This window comes from Anomalospiza imberbis, chromosome 5, assembly GCF_031753505.1.
Source record: "Anomalospiza imberbis isolate Cuckoo-Finch-1a 21T00152 chromosome 5, ASM3175350v1, whole genome shotgun sequence".
Lineage (NCBI taxonomy): Eukaryota > Metazoa > Chordata > Aves > Passeriformes > Viduidae > Anomalospiza > Anomalospiza imberbis.
Genome location: NC_089685.1, coordinates 43195566 through 43211034, shown reverse-complemented (window position 1 = coordinate 43211034; position 15469 = coordinate 43195566). Strand labels below are relative to the sequence as shown.

Here is a 15469-nt window from a genome sequence, read left to right as displayed (position 1 = left end):
CCAAACCTACTGGTTAGTCATTCAGCAGCTCACCAGGTGTGAGATCTGTGACTTAGCCGCAGTGCCTTGCTCATGTGTTTGACTTCTGGCTAATTGTCCTTACTTTGAAGACCTTTACCAATTTTCTTGTTTTGGCTAAAAAGGGAGAGATTCAGTACTAGGGCAAGGGAATTACAGTAAGGGAAATAAATGAACCCTAGCAGCTGATTTAGGGCATGTGATGTGATTGTGAGTAGTTAATCAATTAAAGCAACTGCAGAGGTCTTTCCAAAACTCACTTTGCAATGAAGGGTGAGGTGTCCTATAAAAGGACCCTCAAGCTAAGAAATTTTTTTTTTTTTGTTTCTAAAGTAATATAAAAGCTATTTTTGACTTAGGGGTTTTTAACTTTCAGGAGCTGAAGTGGGTCTCCCAACAACTGACAAAAAGCAGCAAAGAGCTGGAGCACATCACAGCCAAGCCTTGTGGCCTCCCTCCTCCTGGACGGCGCAGAGTAAGTAGTACATGAACACAGAGCATCCAGTCTCTGTGGGAGAGATCCTCACACACATGCCAAAGGAAACCTCTGCTGGAGAGAAGGGGTCAGCCTTTTGTTTTAACTTGCTCTTTTGGAGTGGCATAATAGCTAGCAAAGTCTTTGTGGCCATCTGCTTGCAAAAGGGGACTTGTTATGTAGTTATTTTGCTATGCTTTCTGTTTTGGTGTAGGGATTGGGTAGTTTCTCTTCATCTCTTTTAAAAGGTCACTGCTTATGAGAATTAGTCTCAAATGTGTGTTTACTTCAGAAACCACTGCCAAATGAGCTCTCCCCCATGTTTAAAATGCCATGTTTCTTTGGCTGGAGATACAAGAAGATGATTTGCACTGGTGGTATTTGACTCTCACTGATATATCACATAGAAAAGAGGAAAAGGTGGATTATTTGAACAAAGTACCAAATGTGAGCATTGAAACTAAATAGAAGCTTTTGGTTTGTTGTATTCTTTTACTAGGCTGACTGATTTCTGATCTGAGTAACTCTTCACTTTTTCTACTCACCTTGTTTAACTCCTCTAAGTTTGCAAAAAGTCTCCACAAATCCACATCCAAGAGAAATTCATTACTCTGGAGGTATTTTAGAGTGTTCATAAATATCTTTAAAACCAAAACAAAGCCATGTTAATTACTGTTTGTGCCAATTCAATAAAAATTCCACCACCCCCCCACCCCCCAAATTACATCTTTACTGAAATTCATGAAAGGATTGTTTGATTTAGGGAGGGCAGAAGATGGCATTGTGACAAAATTTTCCTGATCTGCCTGAAGGTTAAATAGTGGGTTTTGTGCAGAAGAGGGTGTGAGTGATGTCTCTGGGGTTTCTCTGTGGTTACCATGGAGGCAGCTGTGTCCCTGCTGTGCCCTTGGGCAGAAGAGGGGCAAGTGAACCCCCTGCAGATCCCTGTGTGAAGGACTCAGTAACATCAGAGTCACAGTTACTGATTTCTATGACCTTTCTAAATGCTTTCCTTCCTACCCCGTGCAACTGCTGGTATCTAAATTGTTTAGAGTTACTATGAGGAAAAAAGATATTCTTGGATTAAGGTAAGTAGAGGTCCTGTGGAGGATTTTCATCTCTTTGGATTGTTTTATTAGCCTGGATTCAGTGAAAACTTTGTGTGTATTTATTGGCTGTTTAAGATTTTATGTTTTTTAATCTGATTGAGCTGTGCTGAATCTGACCTAAATCTGAAAAAGTCTTAAAATTTATAGGTTACTGAGTAGATTCTTTTTGTTTATGTGTATAAAGCATAATGAAAAAACCTGTCACCCAGGTGCCAAGACTGAATAACTGGTGAGAGTGTTTGCTTAGCTTTGTGTAATTCTTTAGTTCCATGACCTAGTTATCCTGAGAGCTTAAAGGGGATTTATGGTGGTCTAAAAGCTCCCTGTGGAGATTCATTAAAATCAGTGGAATATTTCTATACTTGGAAGTAAGCAGGTATCTTTAAAACTGGTTACCCAAATGCAATGGGTTCTTTCTTTAGCGGGAGAGGTTGGGAAACTGGCATTGATTGAACAGTTCATCATTCATGGGCCATGCAGGGCTGGCTAAGGCTTGTCTGTGGATTCCTACACCAGACTCACAAGGACCCTGCATGCCTGCTGTTGTCTTCATTCTTCCCAGTATTCACCACTTTTTAAACTTTTCAGATTTCTAAACAAAGTGTATAGAAACAAGGATGCTCTTCTCCTGCTTTGAGCCAATAGCTGGTCCTGCTATCCTGTTTTCTGTCCCTTCCTGTTCTGCCCCACCAAGAAGGAATTCAGCCCACTCCTCTATTTATTTCCTTTACTTTGCTCTTGTGTTATCCAGGATAACTTCAGCCACATGGAAGATGTTTCACAAATCTCTTTTCTTTGACTTAATAAGAAATCAGAAATTGTCTGTGCCTACTAAGAGAAAAATGATAAGAAAATGTTTGTGGAAGCTTCCATCCTTTTGAATGGATACATTAACTTTTGATGTGTGGTGAATATAAATAGTGCAGCTATTCTTGTAACAGTCTGTAATATTCCTGTCCATATTTCAAGCTCTTAAAATTCACTATATTGGAGGTAATACAGAGTTTTTGGGAGAGGAATTGTTTTCAGTATACTTGTTTTCGTGTAACATTAAAACTACAGGTCTCCTGAATTCTGAGGTTTTCATGCTCCTGTCAGGATAATCTAACCACAGCTCTATATGAAGTTAAATGACAAATATAATGTTGCACACTAGCAATATTAGCAATTGTACAGAAATTGTACAGAAATAACTGGTTGTAGCATGGCTTCAGTACAGTGTTTGTGAGAGAACTAATGGAATATCAGTTGAATATCCTGGAAGGCTCTGCAGTCAGATGGTAATTGCAAAGCACTAGATTGCGTCACTCAAAAGTGATGTTTAGAAGAGATACCATCATAAAGACAGAAAAGGGAGCTATGGAAACATGATGAGCAGGCAGGGTGGGAGGAAAAACCAGGTGCTTAAGTCATTCCCCCACAGACTTCTAATGAGAGGTTTCAGGAGGCTTTGTGTCCATCACAGCAGAACAAATAATGTTTCATTATTTTTGCAAAGTGAAATCTGATGTTACCATCTTGAGAACCAGCAAATGATCCAGAAAGTAAGTGCATTCACTTGTGAAAAGTTCCCACACTGCTGCTTCTTTTTTCATTTCTAACTGGCTGTTGACATCTTTCTGCTCAGTCTGTTGCTCATTTATAAATTCATACCAAGATGTACTCTATTGATTGAAGAAGAAAGAAAAAATGTTGCATCAGCTGCTTCAGACCTTATGAAAAGAATCTATGTCCTATTTACTGTGTAAATTTCATCTACCAGTATTAGTTATTTTTCTTCTGAAGGCTTAAAAGTTCCTTTAAAATATTTTAAACCCCACCATTCTCCTCTAAAACACTTACAATATAAACACACTGAATTTGAAAGCAGCACAATGTGATAATCTGTGTTTAGGTATGTTGTATCAAAAATTAGTGGGTAGCTTGCAAATGCTAAGGAATTTGTTCTGTTGTGCAGCTCTTGGGTGGATGATATCGTCTTATTTTCTAGATGATGATAAAATCAAGGTACCAAAGGACTAGGTCATAGTCACTTGGAAATTGTTTTTTTTAGTCCTAAGGTGGCTACTATCACATTATGGACCTGCTCCGAAGTCAGATGTCCATATATAAATTAGGCACGGACAGAAGCCCTCAGCAACTGCGCGTGGGGATCTGCAAATAACAGCCTGCTGTAGGAAGCAAAAGGTTTGCTTCAGAGAGGGGATGATGTTAGGTGGCTAGGGGCCAGAAGCCTTGTTTGTCTGGCAGACTGGCTTTGGTGGCTTTTCTGGAGCCAAACCTTGGTGTTGGCACTGACTGGCATGTGGCTGCCTCTGAGCACAGCAATGGGAGTGGCTGTGTCCCATTTGACATCTCTCTGATGCTGTAGTTTCTTTCCTCTGCTTTTCTAGAACCTGTAGGTGTTGCCTTGAGACCTTTTCTAGAGGTGATACCTCCCTGATCTAGGGAAGTCTGGAACACTGGCAAAATCCAGATGATTTTGAGGGTCCTTGCTAATCTACTCTGACCCTCAGTTTCCCACTTGCTCCTTCATTTGTCATTTTGACAAAAATATACCATATACTTATGCATTAATTTAACAGAAAGGTCTCATATCCAGATTAATGAACTGAAAAATGTTAGCTTATAAAGAACATAGAATTCATCCTTCCATCCTTAAGTATCCTTGATATAGTGTACTGAGTATTTTGATACCTTTAAGCAGAAAAATTCATCTGTGTAGTGGTCTGTGATCTTAACAGTAGAAAGACAACTTTCCAGATCAGAGGCTTGCTTCTGTTTGTCTTTACCCTGTTGAATGACAAGAAACCACCCTTGATTCATACAGTATTTTAAAGACTGTTAAGAAGTTTACCCCTCTTGCCCTAATCCTTAAGGAGTTTCCCCTTAAATGAGTGATTTCTCTATATTTCCAGGCTCTTCTACACAGAGACATGGCAGTGATGGCAGGTTTCTTTGTAGCTGTGGGTGGGGTGTGGAAATGCCTCAGGTTTGGATGTGTAAGACTATTACTATTATTCACATAATACACAAGTCTTTGACAGGGCAAACCATTGGTAACAGGCAATGGGCTACCCTTGGAAGACAGAACAAATGAAATGTTTGCTTCCCTTAGCACTGTCAGAGATAGGCGATAACGGATTCATAGTTGCAATCCTGTCATAGGTATACAAATTTATGTGCTTATTTTATTTTAATTTTTTGAACTACATCTGGAAAAAGCTCCCTTGGTCATCTGCAGAGTAGTGTCTGTAAAATGAGCTTTCAGAAAGCTAAAAGAACAGCAGGACATTGTGTGAGGGACCACAAAATAAAAACAATTGCTTTTGTTTTGGCTTTGTTTATTCAGTCCTTGTCAAAAATTTAAACCTTCTTTATGAACTCTAATTTAGTACTGTGGGTGCAGACTTATAAGGTGTTTGCCTAAATTTTATCTGTTCTCTGGAACAGTATATTCCCACTTCATGGATTTCTAGTGTCTGAACTTTAGGTACTGAATTCAGGCCAATTTTGAAATATGTGTTTGATTATAATATTTGAAATTTAGGGTTTAAGTTCAGCTCCTGATAGATAGAAAGATAGATTGAAATGGGGCAGAAAAAATAATGCAGTTAATATATATGCACACTGAACCAGTGTAGCAGCAAATGAATCTTCATGAATTGAATTTTATGGCATTTAATAGTCTTAGAAATCACTTTTGTCTAAATATCAAATGCTTTTTATTGCAGATTTAAAATATTTTGCTGAATTTAAAAATCCTCAGGTTTAGTTCATACTCCTTCTAATCCTATCAAACTACTATCAAATGAAGAGGGAGTTCTTGTACATATAAACCTGAGTACTTGCATTGGTTTTGTATACACAAACTATTCTTTGATAAAATGCAAAAAATACTGGGAAGGGACTGTTCTTAATTACATGCATTGGGAGAAAAAGTTATCAAGAAACTTGTAGATACTTTTTTGAATGCTGAACAGTACACAGAAAGGAAATTCAGATACCTTAGCGAGTGAAAGTTTTCATAAATGGAAAAGATAAGAAATGGTGTTAGACAAGGAAATTCACTGAGTTGTGCTTTCATTGTTGAGTGTGAGGGCACCCATGAGGACAGGAAAGGCCTAAGAAAGTGTCCTGGAATGCTGCTTTTATAGGTAAAGCTTAGATCCTTTCCATGTGAGTGGCACTTAATCGCACTCTCCAAAGCCCTAAGGCACGCAGAAAATACAGGATACATGGTGGTGAAAGCAACAATGCAACTGATTTGTCCACCTTGTGCTACCTTATCCGAGGGAGATGCACTGGGCCTGCTGCCACCCCTGAATGAGAGCCCCTGCTCTCATTGCCCATCCTACTCTGTCCTCCTGGTGCCAAGGACACCTCTCCTCCCACCACCCACAGGGATGGGGAGCAGTGGCACTGACTGTTTTCATGTGCATCACATGCAATGGCTGCACTGGAGCCACCCAGTCTTCATTGCAGATTCATGTGCAAGCAGTCCCAGAAAGGGCTGAGACACCTCTGAGTTCAGCTCACCTGCTGGCTGCCTTTCTCTAAGGGCAAGAAAGTAAAGAAGCTACTTTTACCCAGGTTAGAGTTGGGAAAAGGCAAGGTCAGTGCAAGGGAAAATAAAATGGTAAAAATACTCACAATTCCTCTTTTGGCAAACGGCCACCTTGACTTTTTGGACTCTAATGGGCAAAACAAGTGTTATCAGTAAGGAAACAGATAAAAACCCTATTGTTTATATGCAACTTTATAGACTATACTCTGTGGGAGGATGGATTGTGGGATAACAGAGATGGTGCTGAAGGCAATCTTACCCCTGAGGAGTTGCAGCTGTACTAATTACCAAAGAGTAGGAACAGCCTTGCCTTTAACAGGTCACAGCTGTGTCCAATAAGGATGGGTGTTATAAAAGACTGGGTTAGCTGGTTGAGGGGAGTGTTGGAGTCAGTTGGCTGACCTGATAAGGAGCAAGGGTCAGGCGGTTGTGCTAGGGACAGTAAAGGTCAAGTGTTCATGTTAGGGGCAGTAAGATGTTAGCCAGCTGTGCAGAAGAAAGAGAAAAGGAGTCAGAGTTGCAAGGAGCTGCCCATGAGAACTCACAGAGGGAAGGTATGAAAGTCTTACAGTAAGATAATAAACTAACAGTGACAGTCAACTCCCATCCACTGTTGGTTGGTGCCAAGCACTGACACCAGCAACTGGTGGCCCGTATGGGGATGAATTCTGACAGTATTCTACTTGGCACATATTTAATACTTGAGTTTATGCAGTTTGTGCACCAGACTTAAAACCCATTAAGCTGTTGGGTTCCTCTCATCAAGAATTATGATTATCTATGGTGGGATCTTGGATGATGCTGAACACTCCTACTTATCACAGGTGATCACTATGTGATTGCTATGATCACTGTGTGATTCTTTACCTGGGAAAACTGTCATACCTCAAGCCAATTTTTGAAGATGTTGTTTTAAAACAAGAATTAGTCTATGCCTTCTCATTATGATAAGTTTGTTATGCAGGTATTTAAATCTCCAGTGAATAAACAATCCTACGAGCCCTAAGCCTCAGATCTGTCATGGGGCTGGTGCAGTGAGGCAGACTGTACTTTGTGGTCCTTGGTGAGGCACAGGGAAAGCTGGGGATCTAGATTTAGGAGTGCACTGGTGACTTGTGAGGAGCGACTGTGTCCAGCAAGGAATCTGAAAAGCTTTTCTTTATGTGGCACCCATTTTCAGGTGTGTCAGGGGCTCACACAGTGTTTCTGTATTTTGAAGGTCTTAGCCATTCTGGGAATGGCTGGCTTATTTGTTGTCATGAAAATGCTGGTTGTAACCTTGGCTGACTTGTTTTTTGAGAAACTCTTGATCTCTGGCCACCAGGATCTCTGTCAATCACACCATACTGTGTTCTACAATAGCTATTTGTGGAAATTGCTTGCAGGTCTGTATTTCAGTTTTGGAATGTCTTGTGAGAAAACTCTGGACATGGGTTGGGTTTGCTACCCTTGTGATCAGAACACTACTGCAAAGGGCAGCATGGGCCGCTGTTCTCTCTGCTTGAAGGTGTGGAGGTAGGAAATTGTACCTCAGCTGCTTCCATATGGAGATCCTGGCCTGGGCTCTGGTTGCTTCTAGCCTGTGGCGGAGCAATGTGATCTGTGTCCTACCCTCTCATCTACTTGCATTTTGCATTCAACAGTAAAATGCAGGAGAAAAGAAAATAAGAATCTTAAAATTGGCAATGAAGTCAGTTTGGTGTGGTGTAAATGGATCCCCCACAGAAGCTGTGCCACCTCATGTTCTCATTGTATACATCCTCCCTCCCATCCCACACACACATGTGTTCCAGTCCTGGTTTTTGCTGGGCTCGGAGGAGCAAACACCACCCTGTGTCTGACCTGCACTGAGCAGGAAGGATGAGTAGGGCAGGTAGTCCATGGCACTGTCTGACACCAGGAGATCTCCAGGGAACACCTCGAGTCCAGGCAGACTCACTACCAGGGAGCTACGCCTGCGCTCGGCTGATCTGTGAGACCAAGAACAACACGTCATCTCTGTCAGCCTGAGGCTGCAGGGGAAACTTCCGAAGGGCTCCATGCTGATGCAGGAGGGAATCAGCTAAAAAACCAAATCACAGGAGCTACAACATAATGTGTTAAAAGAACAACAAGCAGAGAATTTCAGTGATTGACAGCAAATACCTAGATGTCTTTCAAACTCTATGTTGTTGCTTAGATCAAGGTTGTTATGGTCATGGCTTGCCTCAGATAATAAGTAATTAGAGCATTTAAATATTGAAAGTTTCTGGTTTCTTCTGAGGTGAGACAAAAAGTGAGTGGTGATTTTAGAATATATGTTTTGGCAGTGGAGTTTAATGGAGCAATTGAATACTGTTTTTAGCTGACATGTCTTGTTATTTTTAGCCTTCCTTTAGCTCAGGTGATTTCAAGAAAAGACAACACACTAGTGAAACAGTTAAAATGTTAGGTTTTAAAAAAATTATTTAACCTTTTTGCTAGTTTGTAGTATTTTCTTCCTAAGTATTTTTGGCTTTTTTTTTTCTGCTATTTAAAATATTTTGAATGTAATATAACTCAGTGGCCCTACTGATCGAAAAATGTCTCTTTCCAACTATTGTTGCTGCTAATGGAGAACATTGTCCAGGATTTAGATCCATGAAGAAAAGTGACACTGGCATTCTGTATCCAGCCAGAGGCTGCTTGCATTCACATACAGAAACTGTTGGTGTATGTTAAAAACCTTTTTGTATTTTGCCAGTAACTCACACTGATACCTAATGAATTGTGTTAGTATATGCTGCAGAGGGACTGTTGTCTGCAGCTGCTGTTGTGTTGCCTTCAGTACATGAATACTGCATTAGGCCTCAAAGGGCCAGTAATTCAGTAGCTGAGGGAGGAGGCACAAAGTACATGGACATTTATGAAAATTCAATTTTTCAGTCACCACTTATTGTGCATCATATTTTTGGTCAGTTAAGCATGATTCTTACTGAGATCTTTTTTTGTCTAGGCAGTTATCTTACTGTGAGTATCTAGCCATTTGCCACACTTGTTGTGAAACCTGGCAGGTGTATTTTTTGCTTTAAGTGCATAAATAGTTACTTGACAGCTTATCAACTGACAGATGAGATCTGAGGTGAAGAACTGGAATTTATATGTATAGTAAGACACGGAGATTGTGCCTTTTTATGACCTGACAGGTACACTGCTTGCAATTGCCTTAGCTAAACAATTGAATGGTCTAGATGAAAGCTGCTCCTAACTAGAGAGAGATCTGTAGGCTGTCAAGAGGGCCAGGCCTGGGACTTTAAGACTTGAGCCATGGACATATCAGGGTTTTAAAACTACATCTTGAGGAGGTTACACTGTGCAATGCAGGCATTCTTTACAAGTTTTTCTGCTAGTCCTACTGAATGGAGAACAAAGGATTTATTTATTTGGCTTTAGGATTTACAGTGAAACTCTGTGGTTTCTTAGGAAATTGAACCCTCAGTATGTGGTTAGCTTTAATGGGTAGGGGATCTGTTTCTTGGCTGTCTCAAAGCCCATATCTCTGCAAGGGAGCGGAGTGTTCCTCTCAGGAGTACCTTCCTGAGATGTGCACCAAGTGCTACCCAATGCAAATTTTCAGTGTTGGTAATGATTGTATTAAGATGCCACTGAAACCTCTAGTGATTCCATGGTGCAATTTTTTGGGCAGCTGGGCTATTATACAAGTCAGGTGCTGCAATACAGTATAAGGATAATCCTCAAAGGTGTTTTTACTGTACTAGGAAATTCAAGAGATTTATTTCAGGTTGGCTTCACAGTAAAATTTTGCCAGTATACTATTGATTTTTGAAGCATCTAGCCTACTACTATTTTCACAATATATTTGAAGCTGCAGGCTAGTGGCTTATGAAGACTAATAATGGAAGCACAGAGTCACTGTAACTGAGTTAAATGATATTACTTACCAGATCAAAAAGGCCTTGAACTCCAGGCACACACATGGCTAAACAAACTCTTCACATAGGTGCACAAGCCTGTGAAATGTGGGGGCCTGGCAAGATCACCTGGGTGCCTGTCTACAATATACCTTTGCAATGATGAGCCTGTGCTGGTTAATGGCTTACATGTCTAGATTATATACTCATGGGAAGCACAGGTATCTGTGGTTTCCTGGCCTGGTGCCTGTAGACATATTAGATACATCAGATGCTTCTGTTGTTTTTTTCTGGAGAAATTAAATTACTGAAGTTCTATGTAGTAAAATTTACTAGGTTTAAAGTCTGCAATATCTTAGCATCTTCTCATGCCTCTAGACTCTGTAGCTTTGCCTTTTTCTTTATTTTTTGTTGATTTTACATACTCTAGACTATGTAGCTTTGCCTTTTTCTTTATTTTTTGTTGGTTTTACATACTGGGGGCAGAGGACTGCAGTGATGGAATGAAATAAATTCTTGTGCTTTAGGGACAAACTCAGGCATCTGAGGAGATATCATCTGTAATAATTAGTTCTTAAAATCCACTTTTTTTTGAAACATGATAATGTCATAGATTTACATGGCAAAGTTATGGAAAAGTATTAAAGACATTGAAGCAGGTCGTGGTCTGGCAAAATAAATATTCTGTGTATGTATTTATTTCTAAGGCATAGAAAGTATTTTCATATGTCCCCAATCTTAGCCTAACTAGCTGTCCCAGGGAGCAGACATCTATATAGATCACCTTACTTAAATAGCAGATATATTATGTAAAGAATATCCACTAGATATGAGTAAAAGCAATGGAGGCTGTTACTAAGGTAAATGTTATAGGGTGGTCACAGTACTGAGGTAACTGCCAGGCAGTGACACTGTTTCTCGAGCTGCTCGGGGAGGGTGTTTGGACTCCCTGATTCAAAAAGTTAGCATGGAAAATGACCTATTGTCAAAAGTAAACTATTTCTATGGTTGCATAAGGAGTTAGGTTTAGTGTAATTGATACTCCTCCTCCTGTGCTGTGTGCTCCAGGATGATCCTGCTTGAGCAGAGAGGTTGTAACAGACAAGCCACTGTGGTCCTTCCCAACCTTACCCACTCTGTGATTCTGTGACGCTGTGACACTTTACAGCTGTGTGAATCATTAAAAGAGGAATGGGAGTACTTCAAGGTAGATGAGCCCAGCTCCTTCAAGGCATTGAATATGAGCTGTCTTGGCAATTACTGTGAAGGCTCTTCCTGCAGCTGATTTGCTGTAGGAAATAGTGCAGTGCAGTTTTCCACCCAGTCTCTAATAATGCTGAATGGTGCAAGGAGAAAAGGCGATCAAAGTGAACCTGAGGTTTTGTTTTATCAATGTTTTCTTCTATGGCAGTGTTGGTTTGGCATCTCACCTGCTCTTCACCACATATACCTCGATCTGTGCTGCCCCTCTTGCCCTTTTTGTTTATTTATTTTGGATATTTCTTTATAAACAGCATCAGTTCAGCAAGTTGCCATGCTGACAGGGATGTGCTGGCATTCTTGACTGAGGACTGTGTGGGAGAAGGCTGTTTAAAATGAGTATGAGTGCATTGAAGATGCTTTTTGAAAATACAGCTGGGGAGTGGGGAGAAGAGATGTTCATTAAAACTGAAGGATGGAGGTATGATTTTACCCAGGACAATATGTAAGTCACTCTTGGAGAAGAGTTGCCAACTGTCCTAATGTGCTTCTAGATGGAGAGAATAATCTGACATGTGAACAGTTTTTGCTGGCTGTGATAAGAAGGGATTAGCTGTTAAGGAGTTAGACTAATGATCTTAATAAAGGAGGAGCTGAATACAGGCTTAACCCAGACCTTGGACCAAATTAGATTTGACAAAAAATGTTTAAAGCAGAAACTGGTGCATTTTAAAATATATTTTGCACATTCTAATATTTATCTAGATAGAATTCATAATATGTCATCCCAACCATCTTTTGACAATCTTTCCTGCTGGTGCCTATGGAAGAAAAATATTTGATTGTTTCCTTGGGTTGTGGTTTCTTGATTTTAAAAGGTGTCTGGATAGAGGTCCAAAGCCAATACCCTGGCTGGCATAAAATTACTTCCCTCCTGAAGCCACTATAGGCAAGCAGCACCAAGAGAAAGTGTGTACACTAAATGTTCAGTGTTCTTCTGTTAAACCATCTGTGTTCAGTATCTTCAGTTTCTCCCCGACCTTTGTTACATATCATGCAAATCTTCCTGCTGATAGTGAGATATGTTTATGTATTCCTGTTTTGGGTTGGGTCAGACCAGGCTTTTCCCACAAAAGGTTTAGATTACTTGTTTTCGCATCCACATGAAAAGATATTTGCCTCCCCTTTTCTCTCCATCTCCATTGTAAATTCAAAATGCAAAAGGGTGGGTTGGAAAGTGCAACAGTTCAGAATATCCGGGAGGCCTCTTCTTCAGTGAACATGTAATTTCACATGCATGCATACATCTCTTGAATCTCCTCTAGGAAACTGCCTTGTGTAAGGACTCCTAGACTATATGAGTCTGCTCCAAACCACCCAGTCCCAAATATCCTTGAGGGGGCTATGCAGTAAAGTGAGCACTACTCCATCAATGAAAGAGGGGTCGTTATTAATGGAGGTACTATCTCCCGCTTCCTTGTTGTGTGGGGAGAAAATAAAAGTTTCCTTCCCTTCTGTAAACATTTGAATATCTTAAAGAAACATATCTTAATCAAAATAATTTCTAATACCAATTTTACTTTCTGAGAATTGTTTCAAAGACCTTGACACAATTCACTGCACAGGTATATGGTATGCAGCACTCTATCTTGTCTGCACTAACTTATAAAATCCATGTATTCTATGTACTCTTCTTAGTTTGTAGGATTAATAATCCCCCTCTCCAGTAGCAGTCCTAGATCTTCTTTGCTTATGTATAAGAAGAACATTCAGCTGTTCTGCTAGCTCCTTTGTTCCCTTTTCCCTTCCACAAACTTTTGAAGAATGTCACTCAAGATTGAGGTATTTCGCATTCTTCAAGCTGAAGTTTGACACTGCTAAGCCAAACAACCAGACCTTTTGGCAGTTAGTTCCTAGTGCAAAGCTCCCAATGATCCGGATGAAATATTGCATGAAATGTAGCTAAACGTGCTAGGGAAAGGGCCACCTTTGAAAGAAAAACTCATTAAGAAGTTTAGTGAGCTGGTGACAAGCATTTCATATAGCAAATCTACAAATTAAGGTTGAGTTATGTATATATGACTCAGTGTTCAGTTTTGTCTTAGAGTGAAGCAAATTCATTAAAAATGTAGGAGAGTCAAGCTTAGAATCGGATAAAATAAATATGTACATACCTTTGCATGGGCAGTCCACTCTCCTGAAAGAAAGTGAATATTCTTAGTTGGTCAGAAAGCAAGCAAGCAGTCTGATTTTTTGTGAAAAAAGAGCTTGTTTGTAAAGGGAAATATACTAATAACAGTGTAATAGGCTTGGGCATAGGCTAATTCACTGTTATGGAGCAAGGAGAACTCACTTGATATCCAGAATGTTTTCTATATTTGAAGAGGTTGGGCGGAGGAGGAAAACAGCTGTTGGTTGTAGTGCAAAGCTAACCAGCTAGTGAAGAACTCTACACCTTTTTGACACCATATACCCTCAGCAAAATGTGTGTGTAGGCTCTTTGCATAAGGGCAGAGTCGAGCGTGTCTGTGACTTTAACTGCCTCTGCACACAGTAGTAGGTCTTTGAGAGCAGTTCTAGTAGCAAACCTGGCTTGTACAAAAAGCTTCTCCTTTTGTGCTTGTGGAGACCTGAATTGTAGTTTCCTGCCCTTGAAAGATGCAGGGTTGGCTCCTCCCTTGCTTATTTCTCTTTACTGATTCTGACACTCATTGGACCAGGGTTTCTTTTTTTCAGAAGAGATTGCACAATTGCTTCTTTGTTTATAGAGCAGGACATAAAAAGGGAGGGGTGCCAGTGAGTGGCCAAGCTAGGTAAGTTGAAATAAATAAAGGGAATTGTACCTCTTCCTTTGGTAGTAGCAGTCGTTAAGTTTGACTCAACCAGCTTAATTATTAGTTTTATTAGTGTTAGTAATGCCATTAATTAAAACAGAATAGAGAACTTCCCTGTCTTAGGAATAATCCTGTTGAAGGGTTAAAGAGTGAGTTGAAAGAAAATAGTCTTCTAAAACCCAATCCTAAACAGGATCAATTACTTAGTCTTATTCTTCCATATCCCCACCAACAGTTGTACTGGCCCACCAGCGTGAATGGACAGAGATGGGAAAGAGTGGCCCTGTACAGGAGTGGACTAAGCTAACCTGGTCACCAAGAGGCAAGGCTGGAACTGCTGTCTCTTGCTGATCTGGAAAGAAAAATCTCCCTTCCCATTAAGTGTAGAAACTCATGATAGACCAACACTAAATATGAAAGACTAAAAAAGAGGTTGCATCCGTCTATTCCTCTTACCTGTTCACTTGCCCAAAGTGTAGGGCTTGGGCGGGGGAGTCTCGTAGGAAGTGTAGCAGAGTTGGCTCTCCAAGAGTTTCTGGGTGGCTCATTGGGACTGTCATTGCTGAGAGGATCCTTTTTGCTTGGAAGCTTTGATCTGGGTATGTCAGACTCTGGAACTGCTATAGTTCTCTCAGACTTGGCTTTGGATGACAATAATTTTGCATGGACACAAGAAGGCAGCGACAATGAAGAAACTGTAATGCACCGAGGTGGACTCTTACAAATGTGGTGGAGAGAGCCAGTGTATTCCTTTTGATTTCCCAGCTGAGCTGTCTCAGAACAGTCCTGAAATGACAGTGCTTGTGAGGCAGAGGCCATCCGTAGGCGCCTTAAAGTTGGAGAAGTGGAAATTCTGGCCCGAGCATGACGGTCGAACTGGAAAGGTACATGGTTGATCCCAATGCACTCCTCTGTAGGAAGCCTCAGAACTGAAGACTCTGTGTAACCTGGTCTGAGAATGTAGTCCCCAGGAAACAAGGTGGTGTCCATACAAACTGGTACTGTTTGCATTTCAGAGGAACTGAATATATCTTCTGGGCTGCTGCTTTCAGACGAAGCAGCATTTTCCTTATGGAGATCAGCTTCCCTGTCTAGAGGTTCCACACTGGTGCAGGTTTCTTTGACTGGGTCTGGAGAATAATCAGAGCTTGGTTGTTGCATTCTTAATTTGCAGCATAAGGATTTATATCCATGTGTACCTAGGAAACATGATCAGAAACAGTTCTTACAAACTTGCCATGTGAATTTTTAAGTGGGAAAATATGCAAATAGAAAAATTATCCAAAACAACCCAAGGTAGGTATGTGCGCTAGTACAAAAACAATTACCTTTGCATTGAATCCTGCTTAAATGCAGGTTTCAACAGGTTCAGGACC

At 40.5% G+C, this 15469-nt stretch overlaps 1 protein-coding gene and 1 long non-coding RNA gene across 2 annotated transcripts in view; one reads left to right on the top strand and one right to left on the bottom strand.

Annotated features, from left to right (window-relative positions):
• PLEKHG7 (pleckstrin homology and RhoGEF domain containing G7) overlaps positions 1–15469 on the bottom strand; it is a 35372-nt gene that overhangs the window by 18344 nt on the left and 1559 nt on the right. Inside the window, exons 2-8 of the mRNA XM_068190376.1 lie at positions 14550–15292; positions 13434–13456; positions 8012–8139; positions 6256–6296; positions 4300–4395; positions 3117–3266; positions 1039–1134 (exon numbers count right to left, since the gene is read on the bottom strand). Coding sequence (XP_068046477.1) covers positions 1039–1134; positions 3117–3266; positions 4300–4395; positions 6256–6296; positions 8012–8139; positions 13434–13456; positions 14550–15254 — 1239 coding nt within the window. The 5' untranslated portion in view covers positions 15255–15292. The remainder of the gene's footprint in view (positions 1–1038; positions 1135–3116; positions 3267–4299; positions 4396–6255; positions 6297–8011; positions 8140–13433; positions 13457–14549; positions 15293–15469) is intronic.
• Positions 393–14478, top strand: LOC137474087 (uncharacterized). Its single transcript, XR_010999134.1, has 3 exons — positions 393–493; positions 13996–14072; positions 14329–14478. It is a non-coding gene; the product is annotated as an uncharacterized lncRNA (long non-coding RNA).